At 37.7% G+C, this 27,754-nt stretch overlaps 1 protein-coding gene across 1 annotated transcript in view; it reads right to left on the bottom strand.

Moving 5' to 3' along the window:
- The window catches only part of HDX (highly divergent homeobox), a 227,686-nt gene that overhangs the window by 84,159 nt on the left and 115,773 nt on the right, over nt 1-27,754 (bottom strand). Inside the window, exon 4 of the mRNA XM_040265625.1 lies at nt 17,891-18,037. Coding sequence (XP_040121559.1) covers nt 17,891-18,037 — 147 coding nt within the window. The remainder of the gene's footprint in view (nt 1-17,890; nt 18,038-27,754) is intronic.

Raw genomic sequence — 27,754 nt, 5'->3', positions numbered from 1 at the left:
ATCTGATTTCGGTGTTGACCATCTGGTGATGTCCATGTGTAGAGTCTTCTCTTGTGTTGTTGGAAGAGGGTGTTTGCTATGACCAGTGCATTTTCTTGGCAAAACTCTATTAGTCTTTGCCCTGCTTCATTCCACATTCCAAGGCCAAATTTGCCTCTTACTCCAGGTGTTTCTTGACTTCCTACTTTTGCATTCCAGTCCCCTATAATGAAAAGGACATCTTTTTTGGGTGTTAGTTCTAAAAGGTCTTGTAGGTCTTCATAAAACCGTTCAACTTCAGCTTCTTCAGCATTACTGTTTCGGGCATAGAGTTGGATAACTGTGATATTGAATGCTTTGCCTTGGAACAAACAGAAATCATTCTTTCGTTTTTGAGATTGCATCCAAGTACTGCATTTCAGACTCTTGTTGACCATGATGGCTACTCCATTTCTTCTGAGGGATTCCTGCCCGCAGTAGTAGATATAATGGTCATCTGAATTAAATTCACCCATTCCAGCCCATTTTAGTTTGCTGATTCCAAGAATGTCGACGTTCACTCTTGCCATCTCCTATTTGACTACTTCCAATTTGCCTTGATTCATGGACCTGACATTCCAGGTTCCTATGCAATACTGCTCTTTACAGCATCAGACCTTGCTTCTTTCACCAGTCACATCCATAGCTGGGTGTTGTTTTTGCTTTGGGTCCATCCCTTGATTCTTTCTAGAGTTATTTCTCCAGTGATTTCCAGTAGCATATTGGGCATCTACTGACCGGGGGAGTTCCTTTTTCAGTATCCTATCATTTTGCCTTTTCATACTGTTCATGGGGTTCTCAAGGCAAGAATACTGAAGTGGTTTGCCATTTCCTTCTCCAGTGGACCACATTCTGACAGACCTCTCCACAATGACCCACCCGTCTTGGGTTGCCCCATGAGCATGGCTTAGTTTCATTGAGTTAAACAAGGCTGTGGTCCTAGTGTGATTAGATTGACTAGTTTTCTGTGAGTATGGTTTCAGTGTGTCATTAACTTATTCACTAAATAGAAATAGACTCATGGGCACAGAAAACAAACTTATTACCAAAGGGAATAGTGGGATGGGGGGAGGGATAAATTTATGAGTTTAGGATTAACATGCACACACTACTATATATAAAATAAATAACCAACAAGGACCTGCTATATAGCACAGGGAATTATAGTAAGTATCTTGCAATAATGTATAATGACAAAGAATATGAAAAAGAATATGTACATATGCATATATATGTATATGTATATATATGGGTGTGTATATATGGCTTCCCTGGTAGTGCAGATGGTAAAGAATCCTCATTCCATGCAGGAGACCTGGGTTTGATTCCTGGGTAGGGAAGATCCCCTGGAGAAGGGAGTGACAATCCATCCAGTATCCTTACCTAGTGAATCCCATGAACAGAGGAGCCTGGTGGGCTACAGGCCATGGTCGCAAAGAGTCAGACATGACTGAGCAACTAACATGCACACACACACACACACACACACACACATATACATACATATATCAAACCGTATCACTTTTCTGTACATCTGAAACTAACACAACATGGTAAATAAACTATAATTCAATTAAAAATGGTTAACAATCAATAATTTAATAGGGCTTCCATGATGGCTCAGTGGTATAGAACCTGCCTGCCAATGCAGGAGATGCAGGTTCATTCCCTGGGTCATAAGCTCCCCTAGAAAAGGAAATGGTAACCCACTACAGTATTCTTGTCTGAGAAATCCCATGGAAAGAAGAGCCTGGTGGTTGCAAAGTGTTGGACATGACTTAGTTACTAAACAACTAAGAAAATTATGTAGAAAATTATGTCTACCCCAACAGTTTTTGAAAGCAGCAGTTTAAAACCAATTTCATACTCAAGTTTCTCATCTAATTTTCAAAAAGCTCATAACATTTATAGTTTTGTTATGATACCCTACAAAGAATAATTGCCATGCCAACCTACAAAGTACAATATTTCTTAAAACCTGTGTATTTTCTTTGAGTGCAGAAAGTCACTCAATAGCATTTCATAATTTCAGGTCTAAATTTGATTATGGTACCCTTTCTTTGTATAGCAAGTAAATTTTCTTCTATATCACAAGGTTTACATATATACAAAATAACCTTAGATGTAAGGTTCTACATTATTTATAAAATGTAAATAAAAATTATGAATAAAGTTAACTTTTACTTGGTAAGATTTTGTAAAACATAATGCAAGGGAAAACAGAACTATTTAGTTAATCCAAGAAGATTAATTCTTTATATATTTTTGTGTGAATTTTCTCTTCATATTCTAGGGAATGTAGTACCTTTGATGTATTTAGCATTCCATGCTAAATGTGAAACCCGAAGCACATGGATTGCTTTGTAAGCTACCAAGTGAAAACTACCTGGTAGAAAAGAAAAAAATTCATGAATATTAATTTTGCTAGCTTTGGTAACTTCTCCCACGGAGAAAGTGCTAGTTTAAAGAGTATAGTTCTGTTTCAATTTTCCTTCACATGGTCTCAATGAGAATAAACTATTAGACTTCAGAAAAACTAAAGAATTTAAACTTCTTAATATAGCTCCATTAAACTGTCATGTATTTTCTCTATTTTCTATCTTTGAATACTGATGCTTATCAATTTTTAAATGCAGAAGCTTCTTTTTCACAATAATCTTAGCCATAGATGCTTGGAAAAATGATGATGTTAGCAGAAGAAGACCAATACAATTTTCTTAGGATATTTTTTGTTTCCTTTAGGTCATGAAGATTTGGGAAAAGAGGAGAAAAGGAAAACAGAAACCAGTTTTGATTTGTTTTCAACTTTTTTTCACCCATCTTGGGAGAAATGAGTAATTATGGAATACATAGTGATTTTCATGTGAACACCAGGATTATATGAGAATTTATTACATACTAGGACTGAAATAGTTCCTCTCTGGATATTTCTTAAAACTGGAAAGCAGTGAGAAAATAATTTGGTGTACAAATATAATGTTAATGGTTTTATTACACTTTCAATGAATTATAGAAGATAGAAGTAATCTTAAAAGCCAACTAGTCTAACTTGCCATTTAATGTAAAAGTTCCTTCTTCAGCATCATAGGTGAAAGGCTAGTTAGTCTTTGCATGAAAATTTCAGGAATATGAAGCATACTGCTGCTGCTAAGTCACTTCAGTCGTGTCCGACTCTGTGTGACCCCATAGACGGCAGCCCACCAAGCTCCCCCATCCCTGGGATTCTCCAGGCAAGAACACTGGAGTGGGTTGCCATTTCCTTCTCCAATGCATGAACGTGAAAAGTGAAAGTGAAGTCGCTCAGTCGTGTCTAACCCTTAGCGACCCCATGGACTGCAGCCTACCAGGCTCTTCCGTCCATGGGATTTTCTAAGCAAGAGTACTGGAGTCGCTTGCCATTGCCTTCTACAGTGAAGCATACTACTTTGCAAGATTTTCCCAGTCCATTTTTTTTTATAGTTTTTTTTTTTCCAAAATGTTCTTCCTTAGACTGAATCAATATCTATTGTCCTATTAATCTAAGCCTTGGTTCCATTTTTTTCACTCTGGATCCACCTTATCTGAAATAGCCTTTTCTGCATTCCAACTATCAATTATGTAAAGAAGATTTATTCCTTCTGGGGGAGGGGCATGCCATTTGGCTTGCAGGATCTCAGTTCCCCAAGCAGAGATTGAACCTGGGCCATAGCAATAAAATTACCAAATTCTAACCACTAGGCCATCGAGGAATTTGAGTATTTATTTCTTTGTTTTATAGGAATTTGAAATATACAGTTTTTCAACCATTTTATGTGACTCAAGGTTAAGTTATCTTATCAATCTAGGCCTCAAATTCCTTATCTGAAGAATCTATAAATTGATATAACTGGTTTCCAAATCTATAGTCTTCTGGATAATATTTACTACTCCACAGTTGCTCATAAGTTTATATAATAACTATATCTTTTCAACCAGAATTCCCCCTGTATGAACAGGACAAATATAATGACTATTAAAAATGAGAATTCTCAGGCCTTACAAGCTTCTAAGTACATATCTATTAAAAATAGAAAAAAATAATATTCTAAATTGCTGTTAGTTTAAATGTATATCATTATATACCTGTTTTCTGTGCACTATGCAAAAAGGGCATACCTTTCTGTTAAATATGCCTTCTTCCAAGGAAACCTCCTACACTGTTGGTTGGAATGTAAATTGGTGCAGCCACTATGGAAAACAGTATGGAGGTTTATCAAAAAACTAAAAATAGAACTACCATTTGACCCAACAATTCATCTCTGGGTACATATCCAAAAAATTAAAAATAAAAACACTAATTCAAAAAGATACATGCACTCCAATGTTCATAGCAGCATTATTTACAATTGCCAAGATATGGAAGCAACCTGTGTCCATCAACAGATGAATGGATAAAAAAGTTGTGGCATGTGTACACAAACACACACACAGTGGAATACTACTCAGCCATATAAAAAGAACAAAGATCTTTCCATTTGTAGCAACATGGACTTGAAGGGCTTCATGTTAAGTGGAGTTAGTCAGATCAAGAAAGACAAATATGTATGATATCACTTATGTGGAACCTAAGAATACAAGAAATTAGTGAATATAGCATAAAAGAAGCAGACTCACAGATATAAAGAACAAACTAGTGAGTAGCAGTGGAGTGGAGAGTAAGGGCAATATAGAGATGGGGCAGAGGGAAGTACAAATTATTGGGTGTAAAATAGGCCATAAGGATTTTTTGTACATAGGGAATATGGCCAAAGTCTTGTAATAACTGTCAATGAAGTATAACCCTTAAAATTGTATTAAAAATTCATTCTTTCATTCCACAAATATTATTGAACATCAAGGATGTATAAGCATTGTGGTAGAGCCAGAGATACAGTAGTAAACAGTTCAGTTCAGTAGCTCAGGCATGTCCAACTCTTTATGACCCCATGAATCACAGCACACCAGGCCTCCCTGTCCATCACCAATTCCCGGAGTTCACTCAGACTCACGTCCATCGAGTCCATGATGCCATCCACCATCTCATCCTCGGCCATCCCCTTCTCCTCTTGCCCCCAATCCCTCCCAGCATCAGAGTCTTTTCCAATGAATTAACTGTTCGCATGAGGTGGCAAAACTGCTGGAGCTTCAGCTTTAGCATCATTCCTTCCAAAGAAATCCCAGGGCTAATCTCCTTCAGAATGGACTGGTTGGATCTCCTTGCAGTCCAAGGGACTCTCAAGAGTCTTCTCCAACACCACAGTTCAAAAGCATCAATTCTTCAGCACTCAGCCTTCTTCACAGTCCAACTCTCACATCCATATATGACCACAGGAAAAACCATAGCCTTGACTAGACGGACGTTAGTCGGCAAAGTAATTTCTCTGCTTTTGAATATACTATCTAGGTTGGTCATAAATTTTCTTCCAAGGAGTAAGGATCTTTTAATTTCTGGCTGCATTCACCATCTGCAGTGATTTTGGAGCCCCCCAAAAATAAAGTCTGGCACTGTTTCCACTGTTTCCCCATCTATTTCCCATCAAGTGATGGGACCAGATGCCATGATCTTCGTTTTCTGAATGTTGAGCTTCAAGCCAACTTTTTCACTCTCCTCTTTCACTTTCATCAACAGGCTTTTTAGCTCCTCTTCAATTTCTGCCATAAGGGCGGTGTCATCTGCATATCTGAGGTTATTGATATTTCTCCCGGCAATCTTGATTCCAGCTTGTGTTTCTTCCAGTCCAGCGTTTCTCATGATGTACTCTGCATAGAAGTTAAATAAGCAGGGTGACAATAGACAGCCTTGACGTACTCCTTTTCCTATTTGGAACCAGTCTGTTGTTCCATGTCCAGTTCTAACTATTGCTTCCTGACCTACATACTGGTTTCTCAAGAGGCAGGTCAGGTGGACTGATATTCCCATCTCTTGAAGAATTTTCCACAGTTTATTGTGATCCACAGAGTCAGAGGCTTTGGCATAGTCAATAAAGCAGAAATAGATGTGTTTCTGGAACTCTCTTGCTTTTTCCATGATCCAGCGGATGTTGGCAATTTGATCTCTGGTTCCTCTGCTTATTCTAAAACCAGCTTGAACATCAGGGAGCTCACAGTTCACGTACTGCTGAAGCCTGGCTTGGAGAATTTTGAGCATTACTTTACTAGCATGTGAGATGAGTGCAATTGTGCGGTAGTTTGAGCATTCTTTGGCATTGCCTTCCTTTGGGATTGGAATGAAAACTGACCTTTTACAGTCTTGTGGCCACTGCTGAGTTTTCCACATTTGCTGGCATATTGAGTGCAGCACTTTCACAGCATCATCTTTCAGAATTTGAAACAGCTCAACTGGAATTCCATCACCTCCACTAGCTTTGTCCGTAGTGATGGTTTCTAAGACCCACTTGACTTCACATTCCAAGATGTCTGGCTCTAGATTAGTGATCACATCATCATGATTATCTGGGTCGTGAAGATCTTTTTTGTACAGTTCTTCTGTATATTCTTGCCACCTCTTCTTAATATCTTCTGCTTCTGTTAGGTCCAGACCATTTCTGTCATTTATTGAGCCCATCTTTGCATGAAATGTTCCCTTGCTATCTCTCATTTTCCTGAAGAGATCTCTAGTCTTTCCCATTCTGTTGTTTTCCTCTATTTCTTTGCATTGATCGCTGAAGAAGGCTTTCTTATCTCTTCTTGCTATTCTTTGGAACTATGCATTCAGATGCTTATAGCTTTCCTTTTCTCCTTTGCTTTTTGCCTCTCTTCTTTTCACAGCTATTTGTAACAGTAACTGCCGAGAGGAGCTACCCTGCATCCGAGGTCAGGGCGGCGGCCGGGAGGAGCTACCCCATGTCCGAGGCCAGTGGTGGCTGGGAGAGCCACCTCGCGCCCGAGGCCAGGGGTGGTGACCTTGAGGATCCACCCTGAGCCCGAGGCCAGGGGCGGCAGCTGGGAGGAGCCACCCACACCCGAGGCCAGGGCCGGAGGCTGTGAGGAGGAACCCAAGGAGTGGTGGCTGTGGATCACAGGAGGCCCTAGAGGAACTATCCCACTTTGAAGGTCAGGAACGGTGGTGGTAAGGAGATACCCCTCGTCCAAGGTAAGGAGCAGCGGCTGTGCTTTGCTGGAGCAGCCGTGAAGAGATACCCCACGCCAAGGTAAGAGAAATCCAAGTAAGATGGTAAGTGTTGCAAGAGGGCATCAGAGGGCAGACACACTGAAACCATAGTCACAGAAAACTAGTCAATCTAATCACACTAGGATGACAGCCTTGTCTAACTCAATGAAACCAAGCCACGTCTGTGGGGCAACCCAAGACAGGCGCGTCATGGTGGAGAGGCCTGACAGAATGTGGTCCAGTGGAGAAGGGAATGGCAAACCACTTCAGTATTCTTGCCTTGAGAACCCCATGAGCAGTATGCAAAGGCAAAATAATAGGATACTGAAAGAGGAACTCCCCAGGTCAGTAGGTGCCCAATTAGCTACTGGAGATCAGTGGAGAAATAACTCCAGAAAGAATGAAGGGATGGACCCAAAGCAAAAACAATACCCAGCTGTGGATGTGACTGGTGATAGAAGCAAGATCCGATGCTGTAAAGAGCAATATTGCATAGGAACCTGGAATATCAGGTCCATGAATCAAGGCAAATTGGAAGTGGTCAAACAAGAGATGGCAAGGGTGAACGTTGACATTCTAGGAATCAGTGAACTAAAATGGACTGGAATGGGTGAATTTAACTCAGATGACCATAATATCGACTACTGTGGGCAGGAATCCCTCAGAAGAAATGGAGTAGCCATCATGGTCAACAAAAGAGTCTGAAATGCAGTATTTGGATGCAATCTCAAAAATGACAGAATGATCTCTGTTCATCTCCAAGGCAAACCATTCAATATCAAAGTTTCCAAGTCTATGCCCCAACCAGTAAGGCTGAAGAAGCTGAAGTTGAACAGTTCTATGAAGACCTACAAGACCTTTTAGAACTAACACCCAAAAATGATGTCCTTTTCATTGTAGAGGACTGGAATGCAAAAGTAGGAAGTCAAGAAACACCTGGGGTAACAGGCAAATTGGCCTTGGAATGCAGAATGAAGCAGGACAAAGACTAATAGAGTTTTGTCAAGAAAATGCACTGGTCATAGCAAACACCCTCTTCCAACAACACAAGAGAAGACTCTACACATGGACATCACCAGATGGTCAACACCGAAATCAGATTGATGATATTCTTTGCAGCCAAAGATGGAGAAGCTCTATACAGTCAACAAAAACAAGACTGGGAGCTGACTGTGGCTCAGATCATGAACTCCTTATTGCCAAATTCAGACTTAAATTGAAGAAAGTAGGGAAAACTGCTAGACCATTCAGGTATGACCTAAATCAAATCCTTTATGATTATACAGTGGAAGTGAGAAATAGATTTAAGGGTCTAGATCTGATAGATAGTGTGCTGATGAACTATGGAATGAGATTCGTGACATTGTACAGGAGACAGGGATCAAGACCATCCCCATGGAAAAGAAATGCAAAAAAGCAAAATGGCTGTCTGGGGAGGGCTTACAGTAGTAAACAAGTAAGCCTCATATATGCCCTTTGTGGAACTTAGATGTACAATTTGGTAGATGTATAGACAATAAATAAATAGACTAGAAAAATACAAATCACAAAATTTGATCAAGTATTATGGGGGCAAAGAATGAATTAGAATATTTTGCCATAAACAGAGTGTAGTAAAGTGAAATCCTTTCCAAAGTCATATGTCATAAGGATTATATGGGAAAGGCAATGTTCAGATCCTAGGACCCTTCCCTGCAAGCATGATTTAGTAGATCTGGGATGGGGTGATCAGTATTTTTAAGAAGTATGCAAAGTAATTCTTATGGTAAAACATACGCTGGTGAAATAGAAATAGAAATAATGTTGGATTGGTAATAAGGATATCTGGCATCTAATAAACCAACTGGCTGTGTGTCCTACAACAAGCCATACCCCTATCTAACCACACTTTTCTTATATAAAATAAGAGCATGAAATTCAATCTCAAGATGCCCACTAGCTTTAATTCAATGTCCATGGTATGTGGTATACTATATATGGTATATAGTCAACCATGGGCAATTTGTTTTATATATTAATTAGTGGCAGAGGGTCAAATATTTAATGGAAAAAAAAAAGAAAGGTAAAAACAGTATAAGTGAAAAGCAGTCTTCAAATCTAGTCATGATCTTTGGAAAATAAATGTAATCTAAAATTTAAAAACATACATCTATTTTCCATGAAATTTACTTGTTTTTCAAAATGCATTTAAAACATTGAAAGGTATTGTTTATGCAAATATTTGACACAAAAGAGTTTGTTTTGACATCTGTCCACTATAACCCTAACATAGAAAGGCAAGGCATTAAACTAAATTTCAGAGAGGTAGGGCAGGGAACTAAATTTATGAAAGACATATGGTGCTTTACACTTATTATCCACATATATTATTACTATCTCAAAACAACCTGTTATTATATTACGTCCATTTACTGTGAACTGAAGCACAGAGACAATAAAATTTGATCATGCTAGTTTGCAAATTCTTAAGGAGAGCTGTTTTTCCCATGGCATCTAGAAGAGTTCGGGCATATAATAAGTGTTTGGTTTATCTTTGGTGAGTGAGTAAGTCAATGAATAATCGACACAAACCTGGGAAACATTCCAAATTAAAGAAATATATGCACATAGTAACATTCGACGAAGTCAAAAGGAAAATATGCCAAGTTTGCTTCCAAGAATTTTTAGAATTATAAGCTATTACAAGAAAACAAGAATCCAAAATTTCCACGTTATTCTAAAAGTAATGTTTGACTAGACATCCTGAGGCAAAGATCATTTTGGTGATCAATAATTAGAACATCTATTAGACTTAAAAATATCTACATAGTTTCTCCCAATATCTCAGGAATATATTTATCTGGCAAACATATTCTTGTTTGCAGTTTATCTACCTGATAATAAAAAAGAGGTCTCTTAAAACACAGCATCTTTTCAAAGTTTATTTCTTCCATTAGCATGCTGCATTTTGAAAAATCCCTAAAGACAAAAGGATAGTAAGCAGTTCACTGTCTTTCCCATAATAGAAGTTTTTTAAATTAATTTATTTTTAATTGAAGGATAATTGCTTTACAGAATTTTGTAATTTTCTGTCAAACATCAACATGAATCAGCCATAGGTGTACATATGTCCATTCCCTCTTGATATAAGTTTTAACTAGCCACAGACAAGAAGAAAATTGTAATACTTCTTCCTTTTTCTGTATGTTAGTGTTTTCTATAAAGATAAAGGTTTCTGCACAGTCAATGGCTTTTGCCATTTTTAACATCAATTATGCCTAAAACTCTTTTATATCAAATAAAATCCTAGCTAGGTATGCTGTGGTTATCTTTCATTTCAGGAGAGTATGTTTTCAGTAATATTCTGTCTCTGTGTCTCCTCTCCTGGAGTATGGGGGTCTCAAGGAACTAGTATGACAATCCAAGGAGTCTGAAAGGTGCTGTCATGGTACATGGAGTTTATTAGTATCAGTGACAGATTGAATAAAAACAAAAATAAAAAACTCAGTGGAAAATTTGGAAGATAAATTTGAAAATATCTTTTGAATGTATAACAAAAGAATGAACAGATTGAAAATAGAAATCTCAGGGTAACAGTTGTGTTCCAGGTGCAGAGTAATCAATTCAAGTTGGAGCATATCAGAAGATTCCAAGAAAAATTTCTTTAAGATGATAAAATTGTTGCACTACCAAATGTGTATGAATATACTGAAAGGAGACATGTACAAGTGGGGAAGGGTATCAGGATAAATTAGTAGTCGGTACCTAGAAAATTAAGCAAGCAAATATACAAAAACCAAAAAATAAATAAATATTAGGCTTCAAGGAAACAAAATAATACTATTCAGGAAAGGACAAAAAATAATATTATACTACATAAGATAAACGGTAAAGCATTTACATAGCCATAATAATGTTAACACTGAATATCAAACTAACCAAAATTATGAAATAATTATACTGTGTGAGAGTAAGAAGAGAAGAAATATGCATTTAGGTGAAAAGAAACAATGAAGAGATCTTGAAAGAGTTAGAACACCTTGCATTTCATAGTAAAATATCAATCAGCAATGCCTAACACTGAAAAAATCAAGAAACAGTGATATAAACAAAAGAAACTGCTAGGTGTTTTCCAATATATTTATCTCTTGTCCAATATAATAGAAAGTTTAGTTGGGCACATGGATCTCCATAATATAACTGCATTAGCTGTTTTCCTTGCAGTTAGATATGACTGAGTGACTTCACTTTCACTTTTCACTTTCATGCATTGGAGAAGGAAATGGCAACTCACTCCAGTGTTTTTGCCAGGGACGGAGGAGCTTGGGGCGGCTGTGTGACCTGGTCACACAGAGTCGGACATGACTGAAGTGACTTAACAGCAGCAGCAGCAGATATGACCATGTGACTCATCTTTAGCCAATGAGATTTAAGTTAACATGTCTTATAGCAGTTTCTGGGAATCCCTTTTAAAAGATAGCTGGTACACACCTTTGTCCCTTCTTTCTCCTCATCTCTGTCATGCTACCTGGACCATAAATGTCATTATTTTGGACCTTGAGGACAAGAGCTACATCATAGGGATGGCAGAATGAAAGATGAAAGGCATCAGAATCTCTGAGGACTTCACAGGGCAGAACTGCCATGCCAGCTCTAGATTTATACATGGACTTGAAATAATAAATGCCTATTTATTTTGTCTTTGTTATTCACAGCAAAACCTAATTCCAATTAATATAGAGTTATTCACAGATAGAGGTAAATACCAAAGGAATCATCTAAAGGGTGGAAATAATTGATTCTGGCTACCACAAAATGGTAGGATGGGAGAAGTAAAGAATGTTGGCTCTGTAGCAAGTTCTACAGAACTTAACTCCTTGAGCTATGTGTGTATATAATTTTGATTAAAAACAACAATGACAACAAAAACTCATTCTCCGTATTTCCATAATTGTGGCATTTTCTTAGGCACCACATACCATGTTCCCACTCCAATTCCTCTTCAGTCACCTATATTCTTTTGTTATCTCTTTTGCTAGACTTCAGGCTCCTTAGAGATAGGATGTGTCTTATGTATTTCTATTTCCCAGTTCATATGTATAACGCATAGCATTCTCTGTCTATGAAATCTCAAAGAGTCGGACACAACTTAGTGATTAAACAGCAGCAGCATGCTCAGTAAATACAGGATTTAATTTGACTTCTCATCTGAATCCTAAAAAAATAAAAAAACAAAGGTCTGGGCATGACAGTATTTATTTTGAGAATATTATTTATTTTTAGAAATATACTCTCATTTTCCCATATATTTCTCCCTCTTTATTCACATATATATGTATAAGAAAATATTTTATCCTCTGGAAGAGTTCTGTATTTTGTTTTTTGTTCTTTAATAGTAGTTACCTCTTGATTTTCTGGAGTGATCCTTTAGTGTGAGCTGAAGACTATGTTTACTTGCTCACAAGAGCCAGCTGTTAGCATCTCTTCTGAAATCTGCACTAAATGAGCCATGGAATCAGCCATGGCAGAGATCTTTATATCATAGAAATCAACAAATGATACAAATCAGAGTGTTTTTCCTTAAAAAACTGTTGTTAAATATTTACCAGCACACTACTGTCATTATCTAAATCTTACACAAATATTAATATCTTTCAAATGGAATGTAAGCTACAGTTTTCATGACTGATCACTATAATTTTCAATCTATCATTAATTATATAGTATGTGAGATGCACTATCAGAGTGAGTGTCTGAAACCAGGGATAGTATTTAACTCTATATATACTATGTTTTTTCTATACACACACCTGTGATAAAGTTTAATTTATAAATTAGGTGCAGTAGGAGAAAATCTGAATTGCCAGCATCATTACCCTTAAGCTTTGGAGCAATTATTAAGTAAAATAAGGGTTACTTGAACACAAGCACTGTGATACCATGACAGTTAATCTGATAACCAAGAGGACTACTAAAGGATTAATATGTGGGTGGAATATACAGCATGAATACACCAGAGAAAAGGATGATTCACATCCTAGGTTGGATGGAGCAGGACAGCACAAGCTCTATCAGGCAGCTCCAAACAGAACACAACTTAAAACTTATGAATTGACATAAGAATTAGTAGTTTTATTTAACTTGAACAGATGTAATATTGAAATTGATAAACTACTTTTGCTTCAAATTTCAATCGTTTTTTTCTTGAAACAGATTAATTGATGTTGTCAATGTAGATTAAACACTAAAAGAAATCTAATTTTTTTACTCGATGTACTTATTGGAAACATTTTAAGTGTGTCTGGAACAACTTAGTTATGTAAATCTACAGTCGGCTAGTAACCATGCGGGTTTGGTTCCAGGATCATCAGGGATATGAAAATCCATGGATAGTCAAGTCCCATAGTTGGCCCTCCATAGCTAGAGATTCTGCATCTCCATGTAAAAGTTTTTGAGTGGACATAGTTTTCATTTCTTCTGAGTATTACCTAAGAGTGGAATTTCTGTGATATATCTCTGTGTAAAAAGTTTTGAAGATTGTTTTCCAAAGTGGCTAAAAAGTTTTACATTTTCACCAGAAGTATATAATGGTTCAAATTTCTCCACATCCTGGTATACACTTGTTATTATCTGTTTTTTTTAAATTATTATTATAGCCATCATAGTGGGTGTTAAGAGGTATCTATTTCATTGTGGTTTTGATTTCCATAATGACAACTGATGTTGACCATGTTTTTATGTATTTATTGGTCATTTGTAAATCTCTGGATAAATGTCTATTCTAATCTATTGCCCATTTTAATTGCATTATTTGCCTTTCTATTATTGAGATGTAAGAGTTCTTTACATATTTTGGATGTGATTCCTTATCATATATATGATCTACACATATTTCTTCCCATTCTGTGGGTTTTTTCACTTTATTGGTAGCATTGTTTAAAGCACCTCATACAATTTGTAATTAACCTTGGAGTATAGTTGATTTATAATGGTCTGATAGTTTCAAATGTATAGTAAAGTGAATAAATTTTATGTATATCAATTCTTTTTCAGATTCTTTTCCCATATAGGTTATTATAGAATATTGAGTAAAGTTCCCTGTGTTATACAGTAGGTCCTTGTTAGTTATCAATTTTATATATAGCAGTGTGTACATGTTAATTCCAATTTCCTAATTTATAACTTCCCCTCCATTTTCCCTTGGCAACCATAAATTTGATTTCAAAATCTGTGAGTCCTTTTCTATTTTGTATATAAGTTTGTATTATTATTTGTATTATTTTTTATTAGATTCCACATATAAGTGATATCATATAATATTTATCTTTGATTCACTTCAGTTGGTATGATAATCTCTAGATGCATCCATGTTGCTGCAAATAACATTATTTCATTCTCTTTTTATGACTGAATGATATTTCATTGTATGTATGTACTACAGCTTCTTTATCCATTTATCTTCCAATGGACACTTAGGTTGCATCCATGTCTTGATTATTTATAAACAGTGATGCAAAGAACATTGTGGTGCATGTATCTTTTTGAATTATAGTTCTCCCCACATATACATCCAGGAGCAGGGTCTCTGGATCATATGGTAGTTCTATATTTAGTTTTTAAGAACCTCCATACTCTTCTCCATAATGGTGGTACTAATTTGCATTCCCACCAACAGAGTAGGAGGGTTCCCTTTTCTCCTTAACCTTTGCAGCTTTACTGTATGTAGACTTTTTTATGATGGCCATTTTAATTGGTGTGAGGCATTTTTCAAAGAACTAGAACAAAAAAAAAAATTAGAATTTGTATAAAAACACAAAAGAACCCAAATAGTCAAAGTCATCTTAAAAAAGAAAAATGGAGCTGAAAGAATCAGGCTACCTGACTTCAAACTACACTACAAAGCTACAATAATCAAATCAGTATGGTACTGGCACAAAAACAGATATATAAATCAATGGAACAGGAAAGAAAATCCAGAGATAAACCCACACACCTATGGTCACCTAATCTATGAGAAAGGAGGCAAGAATATACAGTGGGGAAAACATCAGTTCAGTTCAGTTCAGTTCAGTCACTCAGTAGTGTCCGACTCGCAACCCCATGAATTGCAGCACGCCAGGCCTCCCAGCCCATCACCAACTCCAGGAGTTCACTCAGACTCGCATCCATCGAGTCCGTGATGCCATCCAGCCATCTCATCCTCGGTCGTCCCCTTCTCCTCCTGCCCCCAATCCCTCCCAGCATCAAAGTCTTTTCCAATGAGTCAACACTTCATATGAGGTGGCCAAAGTACTGGAATTTCACCTTTAGCATCATTCCTTCCAAAAAAATCCCAGGGCTGATCTCCTTCAGAATGGACTGGTTGGATCTCCTTGCAGTCCAAGAGATTCTCAAGAGTCTTCTCCAACACCACAGTTCAAAAGGATCAATTCTTTGGCACTCAGCCTTCTTCACAGTCCAACTCTCACATCCATACATGACTACTGGAAAAACCATAGCCTTGACTAGACGGACCTTAGTCAGCAAAGTAATGTCTCTGCTTTTGAATATGCTATCTAGGTTGGTCATAACTTTTCTTCCAAGGAGTAACTGTCTTTTAATTTCATGGCTGCAATCACCATCTGCAGTGATTTTGGAGCCCAAAAAAATAAAGTCTGACACTGTTTCCACTGTTTCTCCATCTATTTCCCATGAAGTGATGGGACAGGATGCCATGATCTTCATTTTCTGAATGTTGAGCTTTAAGCCAACTTTTTCACTCTCTTTTACTTTCATCAAGAGGGTTTTTAGTTCTTTTTCACTTTCTGTCATAAGGGTGGTGTCATCTGCATATCTGAGGTTATTGATATTTCTCCCGGCAATCTTGATTCCAGCTTGTGTTTCTTCCAGTCCAGCATTTCTCATGATGTTCTCTGTGTAGAAGTTAAATAAGCAGGGTGACAATATTCAGCCTTGACGTACTCCTTTTCCTATTTGGAGCCAGTCTGTTGTCCCATGTCCAGTTCTAACGGTTGCTTCTTGATTTGCATACAGATTTCTCAAGAGGCAGGTCAGGTGGCCTGGTATTCCCACCTCTTTCAGAATTTTCCACAGTTTATTGCAATCCACAGAGTCAGAGGCTTTGGCATAGTCAATAAAGCAGAAATAGATGTGTTTCTGGAATTGTCTTGCTTTTGCCATGATCCAGCAGATGTTTGCAATTTGATCTCTGGTTCCTCTGCCTTTTTGAAAACCAGCTTGAACATCAGGAAATTCACGGTTCACGTATTGCTAAAGCCTGTCTTGGAGAATTTTGAGCATTACTTTACTAGCGTGTGACATGAGTGCAATTGTGTGGTAATTTGAGCATTCTTTGGCATTGCCTTTCTTTGGAATTGAAATGAAAACTGACCTTTTCCAGTCCTGTGGCCACTTCTGAGTTTTCCAAATTTGCTGGCATATTGAGTGCAGCACTCACAGCATGATCTTTCAGGATTTGAAATAGCTCTACATAGTCTTTTAAATAACTGGTGCTGGGAAAACTGGGCAGCTGCATGTTAAAGAATGAAATTAGAACACTGATGTAAGACTTGGACTATAAAGAAAGCTGAGCATCAAAGAATTGATGTTTTTTAACTGTGGTATTGGAGAAGACTCTTGAGTGTCCCTTGGACTGCAAGGAGATCCAAACAGTCCAGTGATAGTTAGACTATAAAGAAAGCTGAGGGCAGAATAATTGATGCTTTTGAACTGCAGTGTTGGAGAAGACTCTTAAGAGTCCCTTGGACTGCAAGGAGATCAAACCATCCTAAAGGAAGTCAATCCTGAATATTCATTGGAAGGTCTGATGCTGAAGCTGAACCTCCAATACTTTGGCCACCTGATGCGAAGAACTGACTCACTGGAAAAGACCTTCATGCTGGGAAAGATTGAAGGTGGGAAGAGAAGTGGATGACAGAGGATGAGATGGTTGGATGGCATCACCAACTCAATGCACATGAGTTTGAGTAAACTCCAGGAGTTGGCGGCAGACAAGGAGGCCTGATGCGCTGCAGTTCATGGGGTTGCAAAGAGTCGGACATGACCAAGCAACAGAACTGAACTGAACTAATATCACACGGGCTTCCCTGGTGACTCAGCTGGTAAAGAATCTGCCTGCTATGTGGGACACTTGGTTTGATCCCTGGATTGGGAAGATCTCCTGGAGAAGGGTAAGGCTACCCACTCCAATATTCTGGCCTGGAGAATTCCATGGACTGTAAGGGGTTGCAAAGAGTCAGAAACCACACAAAAAAATAAATTCAATGGATTAAAGACCTAAATTTAAGCATGGATACTCTAAAACTGTTGGAAGAAAACACAAGCAGAACACCCTGACATAAATCACAGCAAGCTCTTTTTCAATTTACCTCCTAGAGTAATGAAAATAAAAACCAAATGGCACCTAATTAAACTTAAGTGCTTTTGCACAGCAAAGGAAACTATAAACAACAGGAAAAGACAATCCTCAGAATGGGAGAAAATATTTTCAAACAAAGCACATGACAGAGGATTCATGTCCAAAATGTACAAACCTCTCATGCATCTCAATATCCAAAAAAAAAAAAAAAAAAGAGACACAATCAAGAAATGGACAGATGTTCTAAGTAGCTATTTCTCCAATGAAGACATACAGGTAGCCAAAAAAGCACATGAAAAGATGTTCAACATCACTAGTTATTAAAAAAACACAAATGATGAAATTTTTAAGGCTTTCATTTATGACACTCATCAACTACAACATGAAAATTATTGAAAATCCCTTACCCGAACTATTTCACAGTCAACATTTAATTCAGTTGCAACAGCTTCAATTTTTTCTCGACAAACAGAGCCAAGGCTGGTCATGCCATTGTCCCAGTACTTCTTAAGAGTGGCTAAGTCTTGGTCACTGAACTGAGTGCGATCTTGTAGCTGTAAAGAACATTTTGAAAAATTAGAATAATCAATAATAAAATATTAAAGGGCATCATCAGAGCAAGATGTGCTAGGTTACTTTCAATGCATAAATTGATTTCATAATTCTTACTTTGTGTTTCCCCATTCTGAAATGGACATTTTCATGGTATTTATTTCTATGAGATGAACATGTGCTAGAATAAAATAGGTAAAAAAATGTTAACTGATAGTAATTAAGCAATGCTGATTTTAAATGGTTGTAATCACACAAATAATACAGGTAATTGTAGAAGATACAAATGCATTTTTAAAAGAAGATAATTTAAATCACTAACCATCCTGGAAGTTACATTTGTTAATTATAATTATATTCTCTCAAACTTTTCTCTATAATGCATATATTCACACTAACACTGCATATATTAAAAATCACCAGAGTTGAGATCATATCACAGTGCTGTCTTTTGATAAATTAACCTAGATTTACTATAGATAAGCTCCAATTAATGTTATTATTAATTAAAATGTTAAATAAGAGAAATGTAAGAAGATAATGTTCTTTTAAAAGAACAATCACATTTATGTCTTCAGAAAGTTTCAGAATAAGCCTGTCTTTTTAATTATTAGCTTTTTTAAAAACCAAGTAATTATGGACTTTATATATTGTTTTAATTCAATGAATCCTAGGGGCATCCCTAAGAAATAAGTTAGAAGCATGATAGAATAATGACTTTTATTTGTGAATAAGAAGACATGAAAAGAAAGGACAAGGGACTTTCTTTCAACAGGGCACAGAGATATCATGGCAGTTAGAAATAGACATATATCTGATTTTTTCTAGTAGTTTTATCCCTATGATGTCTCCAGTTATTTCGAGGGGTGGTTTAAAAATCTATAAATCAACTTTAATTAAAAATATATATCGTGTAAAATCCTGTATGAGTATATGCATGTTTGTGATGAAAGAGTGAGAGTGATGAGAAGGAGAGTCGGAGAAAGCCCGTGGGAGTGAATGAGTAGAGAATTAAAGTGGCAAATCACAGCATGAGGTATGAGGTTCTGTTGCTGCCTTCTACCTAAAAATAAATGATCTGGTCCCACACAGAGGTTAGACTTTAAAGCCTTCCTAGACATAAATAGTTTTGAACGATTCTTCCTTAACTGAAATTTAAAATGGAACTCTCTTCTAAATTCATTTCAGGTAACAATGAAAGGTAATGTATAAAACATGTAAACCATACTTTAAAAGAGTTATCATAGCTAATACTGATATAATAATAAACAACAGGTGCAAATTTGTTTTAAAGCTACAGTTTTTGAAAACAAATTTTAGCTATCAGGATGAAAAAGCAATATATGAATTCTCAGTTTACTACCAAGAAAATAAAGTTAGACTGTATAGTTAACACGTGTCTCTCAGTAAGACATATAATACAGCTTTTCTTTGTGTGTTAATGAATTTCAATACCAGCTAGATATCTTCTTCCTGCTATAGTTAAAAACAAACAAACAAATCCTGATTACTAATATCTATTACAAGTACTAGTAATAAATTACATGTTTAAAATAAAAGAATCAAAGCATGTCATCCAAGTTTTTAATCAAGTAAAATAATGATCAAGTTATTTATAACATAAAAATTTTATGTGTCTTTCCTATATCGGAGTTTGGCAAGATGACAGAGTAGAAGGACGGTGCTCATCTTCTCTTGCAAAAACACCAAAATCACAACTAGCTGCTGAACAACCATCGACAGGAAGCTGCTCAGTTCAGTTCAGTCGCTCAGTCATGTCCAACTCTTTGTGACCCCATGAATCGCAGCACACCAGGCCTCCCTGTCCATCACCAACTCCCGGAGTTCACTCAGACTCATGTCCATGGAGTCAGTGATGCCATCCAGCCATCTCATCCTCGGTCGTCCCCTTCTCCTCCAGCCCCCAATCCCTCCCAGCATCAGAGTCTTTTCCAATGAGTCAACTCTTCCCATGAGGTGGCCAAAGTACTGGAGTTTCAGCTTTAGCATCATTCCTTCCAAAGAAATCCCAGGGCTGATCTCCTTCAGAATGGACTGGTTGGATCTCCTTGCAGTCCAAGGGACTCTCAAGAGTCTTCTCCAACACCACTGTTCAAAGGCATCAATTCTTCAGCGCTCAGCCTTCTTCACAGTCCAACTCTCACATCCATACATGACCACAGGAAAAACCATAGCCTTGACTAGACGGACCTTAGTCGGCAAAGTAATGTCTCTGCTTTTGAATATACTATCTAGGTTGGTCATAACTTTTCTTCCAAGGAGTAAGTGTCTTTTAATTTCATGGCTGCAGTCACCATCTGCAGTGATTTTGGAGCCCAAGAAAAAAAGTCTGACACTGTTTCCACTGTTTCCCCATCTATTTCCCATGAAGTGATGGGACCGGATGCCATGACCTTCGTTTTCTGAATGTTGAGCTTTAAGCCAACTTTTTCGCTCTCCTCTTTCACTTTCATCAAGAGGCTTTTTAGCTCCTCTTCACTTTCTGCCATAAGGGTGGTGTCATCTGCATATCTGAGGTTATTGATATTTCTCCCGGCAATCTTGATTCCAACTTGTGTATCTTCCAGTCCAGCATTTCTCATGATGTACTCTGCATATAAGGAAGTTGTTGGAACCCACCAAAGAAAGATACCCCACATCCAAGTACAAAGGAGAAGCAGCCACAACACACTTGGTGGGGCACAATTATATTTAAAATCAAGCTTCATACCTGCCAGAGACTCTTGGAGGACATAAACAAAACCCTGTGGGCACTAGGACCCAGGGAAAAGAACAGTGGCCCCCCCCCCCCAAGAGACAGTCAGATCTGTCTGAGTATTTGAAGTCCTCCTGTGGAGGCATGGGTCAGCAGTGGCCTGCTGCAGGGACAGGGGCACTGACAACTGCAGTCCTGGGAGCCATAGTGTGAGGTATAAGTTCTCTTGAAAGAGGTCACCATTAGCCCCACAACAGAGCCTCTGGGTGGATGATCCACAAACTGGAGAACAATAATACCAAAGAAGTTCTTGCACTGTTGCAAAAGTTCTAGACTCCACAACAGACTTCCCAACCAGAGGATCTGGCAATTAGACGGAGAATCCTCAGGGAATCTGACTTTGGAGGTCAGTGGGATTTGATTACAGAACTTCCACAGGACTGGGGGAAATAGAAACTTTCGGAGGGCACAAAAAAAAGGAATCAGAGATCAAATTGCCAACATCCATTGGATCTTAGAAAATGGGAGGAAAATTTTCAAGGGAATTACAGAAAAACATCTGTTTCATTGACAATGTGAAAGCCTTTGACTGTGAGGATCAAAACAAACTGTGGATGGGAATACCAGACCACCTGACCTGCCTCCTGAGAAAGCTCTATGCAGGTCAAGAAGCGAAAGTTAGAACTGGACCTGGAACAACAGACTGGTTCCAATTTGGGAAAGGAGTACATCAAGGCTCTACATTGTCACCCTGCTTATTTAACTTCTATGCAGAGTACATCATGCGAAATGCTGGGCTGGATGAAGCACAAGCTGGAATCAAGGTTGCTGAGAGAAATATCAATAACCTCAGATATAAGATGATACCACCCTAATGGTAGAAAGTGAAGAGTAACTAAGGAGCCTCTTGATGGAGGTGAAAAAAGAGTGAATAAGCTGGCTTAAAACTCAACATTCAAAAAAACTAAGATCATGGCATCTGGTCCCACCATTTCATGGCAATAAATGGGGAAACAATGGAAACAGTGACAGACTTTATTTTCTTGGGTTCTCAAATCAGTGAAGATGGTAACTGCAGCCATGAAATTAAAAGACACTTTCTCCTTGGAAGAATAGCTATGACCAATCTAGATAGCATATTAAAAAGCAACGACATTACTTTGCCAACAAAGGTCCATATAGTCAAAGCTATGGTTTTTTTTTTCCTTTTCCAGTAGTCATGTACAGATGTGAGGGTGAGACAATAAAGAAGGATGAGTACTGAAGAATTCATGCTTTTGAACTGTGGTACTGGAAAAGACTCTTGAGAGTCCTTTGGACTGCAAGGAGATCCAACCAGTCAATCTAACCTTAAAGGAAATCAGTCCTGAATATTCATTGGAAGGACTGATGCTGAGGCTAAAGCCTCAATACTTTCGCCACCTGATGCAAAGTGCTGACTTATTGGAAAAGACTCTGATGCTTGGAAAGATTGAGGGCAGGAGGAGAAGAGGGCAACAGAAAATAAGATTGTTTGATGGCATCATCGACTCAATAGACATGAATTTGCGCAAACTCAGGGAAAAAGTAAAGGACAGGGAAGCCTGGTGTGCTGCCTTCTGTGTGGGTCACAAAGAGTCAGATGAGACTAAGCAACTGAACAACTCCTTTATTGTTTGTACAATAGTTGTGGGGTTGAATTTTCAAAACCAAAGAGCAAAATTAATGGGAGCATGGTTCTAGGTAGATTCAAATAATTCAGCATAACAGCCAGCATAAATATTCCCATATTTTTCCCTTGTACCAAATTCTCCACTGCAAGCTAGCTTACATTATTGTCAAAATGGAAAGAATAATAAACAGAACACTGAATACACTCAGCAAGTTAAGTTGTAATTCATTTAGAGGACATCCAAAGCTGATTCATCTCTTAAATTGAACTAAATAAAACCTGATTTGATTTGTTAGACATGTGCTAGGATCTTAGCATCAGCAATGATGAAGGTGACCTATTATAACAACAACCGTTAAGTAGAAGGTTATGGGGGAAATGGAAATTATTTTTAAATATCCTAAGAGCATATTCTAACTAAGATAATAAGTAAGGTAATAAAACTCAACTAGCATTAAAACTGAATACTCATTTAGAGAAGAAAAAAATGTTTGTACTTAAGGTAAATACTTACCTGAGGAAACCTGAAGATGAAATCAGTTTTGTCTCTCTGAAGAGCTGTGAGCCATGCTTAGTCATTCAGTCACGTCCAACTCTGAGGCCCTGGAGTATGTTGCCATTCTCTTCTCCAGGGAATCTTTCTGACCCAGGGATTGACCCTGGGTCTTCTGAATTGCAGGTGTATTCTTTACTGTCTGAGCAACCAGGGAAGTCTCTTTGTCTCTATTGGACTTAAACCACTTTCACTTTACAAGACATCCCTCAGCCTAAACTGCTGATTTAAGTGATGGAGACATATTAGTCAATTATCTTGCTGATTTTTGTGAGGAGTAACATTCCAGTAACCCTGAAAATCTAGGTTAAAGCTGAGGTTTGGCCTATGTGACCAGGTAATTATTTTGATTTCACTTGGATTATATTGTAACACAATAGAAAAAAAACTTTCTGGCCTCTTCACCAATTTTAAGAACATTTCAAGGAATTTACTTCTTTGATTTTTCTTTTTAAATAAAACTGAATGACAAAACTCTGATATTGGGGAGCATAGTTTCTTATTTTAAGTATGTGTCTTATTAGAGTTAAATGTAGAAATGAATTATTTATTTGTACTCAGAAGCAATCTTTTTGAAACAAGAACTATTAAAAATGTTAAACTCAAATAACAGTTCCTTACTCCCTCAGTTTTCCATGTGATGTGCATTATTCTGTCATATCCCAACCAGCAGTCCAGAGAGTAATGTATGCTGCTGAGATTTCAAACTAGCTTTGTGAAAGCTTGTTCATTTTCCCTCTAGATAATGCTAGATAATGGGCTACTTAATAACAGGTATCATGCCTTTTTGCTTTTATTCTCATTGTCAAAATGAAAGTAATTATGTACTTGTTTAACAAATTCAAACAGCAGGATATAAAATGAGCTACAATCTCTCTTCCTTTCTTAGGTACAAACTCCCAATCCTGACACCAAAGGGAACCACTGTCAGCAGCTTCCTGAGTAAGTTTCCAGGGTAAAAATGTATATACACTTAGAAAAAACAAACCAATGATACTATAAACTTAACTTCTTTCACTTATTATATTTAGAAGATCTTTCCATATCATCATTATATCATGTGTATATCATCAGGATACCATCGATATACTTCAATCATTTTAACTGCTACACTGTATTCCATCATATGGACACTATACAATTTACTTATGCAATTGTTATTTAATATTATCTAATTATGTTATATGAGCTACTTCATATCTTAAAAGATGATGCTGTTAAAATGCTGCACTCAGTATGCCAGCAAACTTGGAAAACTCAGACGAGGTGACAGGACTGGCAAAGGTCACTTTTCATTCCAATCCAAAGAAAGCAATGTCACGGAGTGTTCAAACTACAGCACAATTATACTAATCACATGCTAACAAAATAATGCTCAAAATTATCCAAGCCAGGCTTCAACAATACATGAACCGTGAACTTCTGGATGCTGAAATTGGATTTAGAAAAGGCAGAAGAACCAAGATCAAATTGCCAACATCGGTTGGGTCATGGAAAAAGCAAGAGAGTTCCAGAAAAACATCTACTTCTGTTTCATTGATGGTGCCAAAGCCTTTGACTGTGTAGATCACAGTAAACTGTGGAAAATTCCTAAAGAGATAGGAATACCAGACCACCTTTCCTGTCTCCTGAGAAATCTGCATGCAGGTCAAGAAACAGCAGTTAGAACCAGACTTGGAAAAACGGACTGGTTCCAAATTGGGAAAGGAGTACATCAAGGCTCTATGTTGTCACCCTTCATATTTAACTTATATGCAGACTATATCACGTGAAATGCCAGGCTGGATGAAGCACAAGCTGGAATCAAGATTGCCAAGAGAAATATCAATGACCTCAGATAGGCAGATGACACCACCCTTACGGCAGAAAGTGAAGAGGAACTAAAGAGCCTCCTGCTGAAAGTGAAAGAGGAGAGTGAAAACAATGGCTTAAAACTCAGCATTCAAAAAACTAACATCATGGCATCTGGTCCCATCATTTCATGGCAAATCGATGGAGAAACAATGGAAACAGTGACAGATTTTATTTTCTTGGGCTCCAAAATCACTGCAGATAATGATTGCAGCCATGAAATTAAAAGACGTTTGCTCCTTGGAAAAAAAGCTATGAGCAAACTAGACAGCATATTAAAAAGCAGAGACATTACTTTGCCAACAAAGGTCCATCTAGTCAAAGTTATGGTTTTACCAGTCGTCATGTATGAATGTGAGAGTTGGACTATAAAGAAAGCTGAGCAGCAAAGAATTGATGCTTTTGAACTGTGGTGTTGGAGAAGACTCTTGAGAGTCCTTGGACTGCAGGGAGATCACACCAGTCAATCCTAAAGGAAATCAGTCCTGAATATTCATTGAAACCTGAATATTCATTGATGCCTGAAGCTGAAGCTCTACTACTTTGGCCACCTGATGCGAAGAACTGACTCACTGGAAAAGACCTGATGCTGGGAAAGATTGAAGACAGGAGGAGAAAGGGACAACAGAGGATGAGATGGTTGGATGACATCACCAACTCGATGGACCTGAGTTTGAGCTAGCTCTGGGTGTTGGTTAGGGACAGGCAAGCCTGGTGTTCTGCAGTCTATGGGGCCACAAAGAGTCAGACACAGCTGAGTGATTGAACAGAACTTACTGAATTATTTTATCTAATTTAGCTATCTAATGATAGACATTAATTGGTTTTCAGGTTATTGTTATTAAAATCAATGCTGAGATGGACATTCTGGTACATATCTTGCTTTATATATGCAATTATGTATAATGGGAAATTCCAAGCCATGTGTTTCCAGTTCTTCAAGTGGACAAGGAAAGGACTCCCAACACCAGTCAGATGAAACCACCATATATATGTGAGTCACATATACTCACAGCCTGTAAGAGAACACTGTATGCCATACAGGAACATATGAAAATATTGAAAACAGAATGAACAAGCAAGGGCTGTGGTGTAACCATGACGCATGGTGAAAACTCTCTTTCCCATAGGAGGATGTGATCAACGTGTTTGAATCATTTTGTGGGCTAGCAGGGAACTGAAGCTTGCCATTCAGGGATAAATAGGCATTGTGTCTTGTTCTTGTGCGAAGGAGAGTTGTTTGAATATGGTATTTCATCTGTGGGAAGACCCTCTTGGCTTTTCCCTGATGTCAATACACAAATAATGTGGTAACTTAATTTTAGGTTTTACAGTACAAAATGGAATTGGTTACCCAAAGAGTATGTGCATTTAAATTTTTTGTAAATATAGACAAATTGCCCTTGGATAAGGGCTGAAATATATGACAGTCCCTATTTTCTGGTATCTTTATCAATGCTAGGATGATCCAACTTTATAATTATTTAGTTTATAATTAGTTTAGTGAAAGATTCTATCTTGCTGTTTTGATTTGTATTTCTTTAAATAAGACCAAGGGTTTTTGTATGTTTATTGACCTTATGAATTTATTTTTCTGAAAAATGCTTATTTTAAGTATGATGCCTTATTTTTTCTTATTTTTTTTTAAATTTGTATATCTTAGTGACAAGAACTGTGCTAAACATATGTTAGATTTTTTTTTGTAAAGAAGGGTATTTTTAATCATATGTAATATATATTTCTATGATTGGTAATACATTGTGTGAAGTCACATCAGTCATCTAATGAGACTCTTTGTGACCCTATGGACTGTAGTTCTCCAGGCTCCTCTGTTCATGGGATTCTCCAGGCAAGAATACTGGAGTGGGTTGCCATTCCCTTCTACAGGGGATCTTGCTGATCCAGGGACTGAACCTACATCTCTTGCATTGCAGGCATATTCTTTACCATCTGAGTCACAAGGGAAGCCCCATAGTTCTTATAATTGGCTATATTTCTCCATTATTAATTTAGCAATTAATAAAATTAGGGAAAAGTTAGTTTAAAATAAATCAAAGTAGGAAGTCCACATCAAAGGGTACAAATGAACATATCTATAAAATAGAAATATAGTTACAGATGTAGAAAACAAATTATGGTTATCTAGGGGTAAGGAAGGGGAAAAATACAATGGAAGATTGAGGCTGTCATATACACACTACTATGGGCTTCAGAGACATTACTTTGCCAACTAAGGTCCGTCTAGTCAAGGCCATGGTTTTTCCAGTGAAGAAGGCCGAGTGCTGAAGAATTGATGCTTTTGAACTGTGGTGTTGAAGAAGACTCTTGAGAGTCCCTTGGACTGCAAGGAGATCCAACCAGTCCATTCTGAAGGAGATCAGCCCTGGGATTTCTTTGGAAGGAATGATGCTAAAGCTGAAACTCCAGTACTTTGGCCACCTCATGGGAAGAGTTGACTCATTGGAAAAGACTTTGATGCTGGAAGGGATTGGGGGCAGGAGGAGAAGGGGACGACAGAGGATGAGATGGCTAGATGGCATCACTGACTCAATGGACGTGAGTCTGAGTGAACTCCTGGAGTTGGTGATGGACAGGGAGGCCTGGCATACTGCGATTCACGGGGTCTCAAAGAGTCAGACACTACTGAGCGACTGAACTGAACTGAACTGATGGGCTTCAGTGGTAAAGAATCAGCCTGCCAATGCAGGAGATGCAGGTTTGATCCCTGTGTCATGAAGAACCACTGGAGAAGGAAATGGCAACCCCCTCCAGTATTCTTGCTTGGACAATACCATGATCAGAGGAGCCTGGCAACTCCATGGGTTTGCAAAAATGTTGGGCACAACTTAGTGACTAAACAACAATGCAACTATATATGAAATAGATAACTAATAATTACCTACTGTGTAGCACAGGAAATTCTACTCACTACTCTGTAAAGGCCTACA

This window comes from Oryx dammah, unplaced genomic scaffold (genome assembly GCF_014754425.2).
Source record: "Oryx dammah isolate SB20612 unplaced genomic scaffold, SCBI_Odam_1.1 HiC_scaffold_23, whole genome shotgun sequence".
In the NCBI taxonomy this organism is placed as follows: domain Eukaryota; kingdom Metazoa; phylum Chordata; class Mammalia; order Artiodactyla; family Bovidae; genus Oryx; species Oryx dammah.
This window is presented reverse-complemented; position numbering and strand designations above follow the sequence as displayed.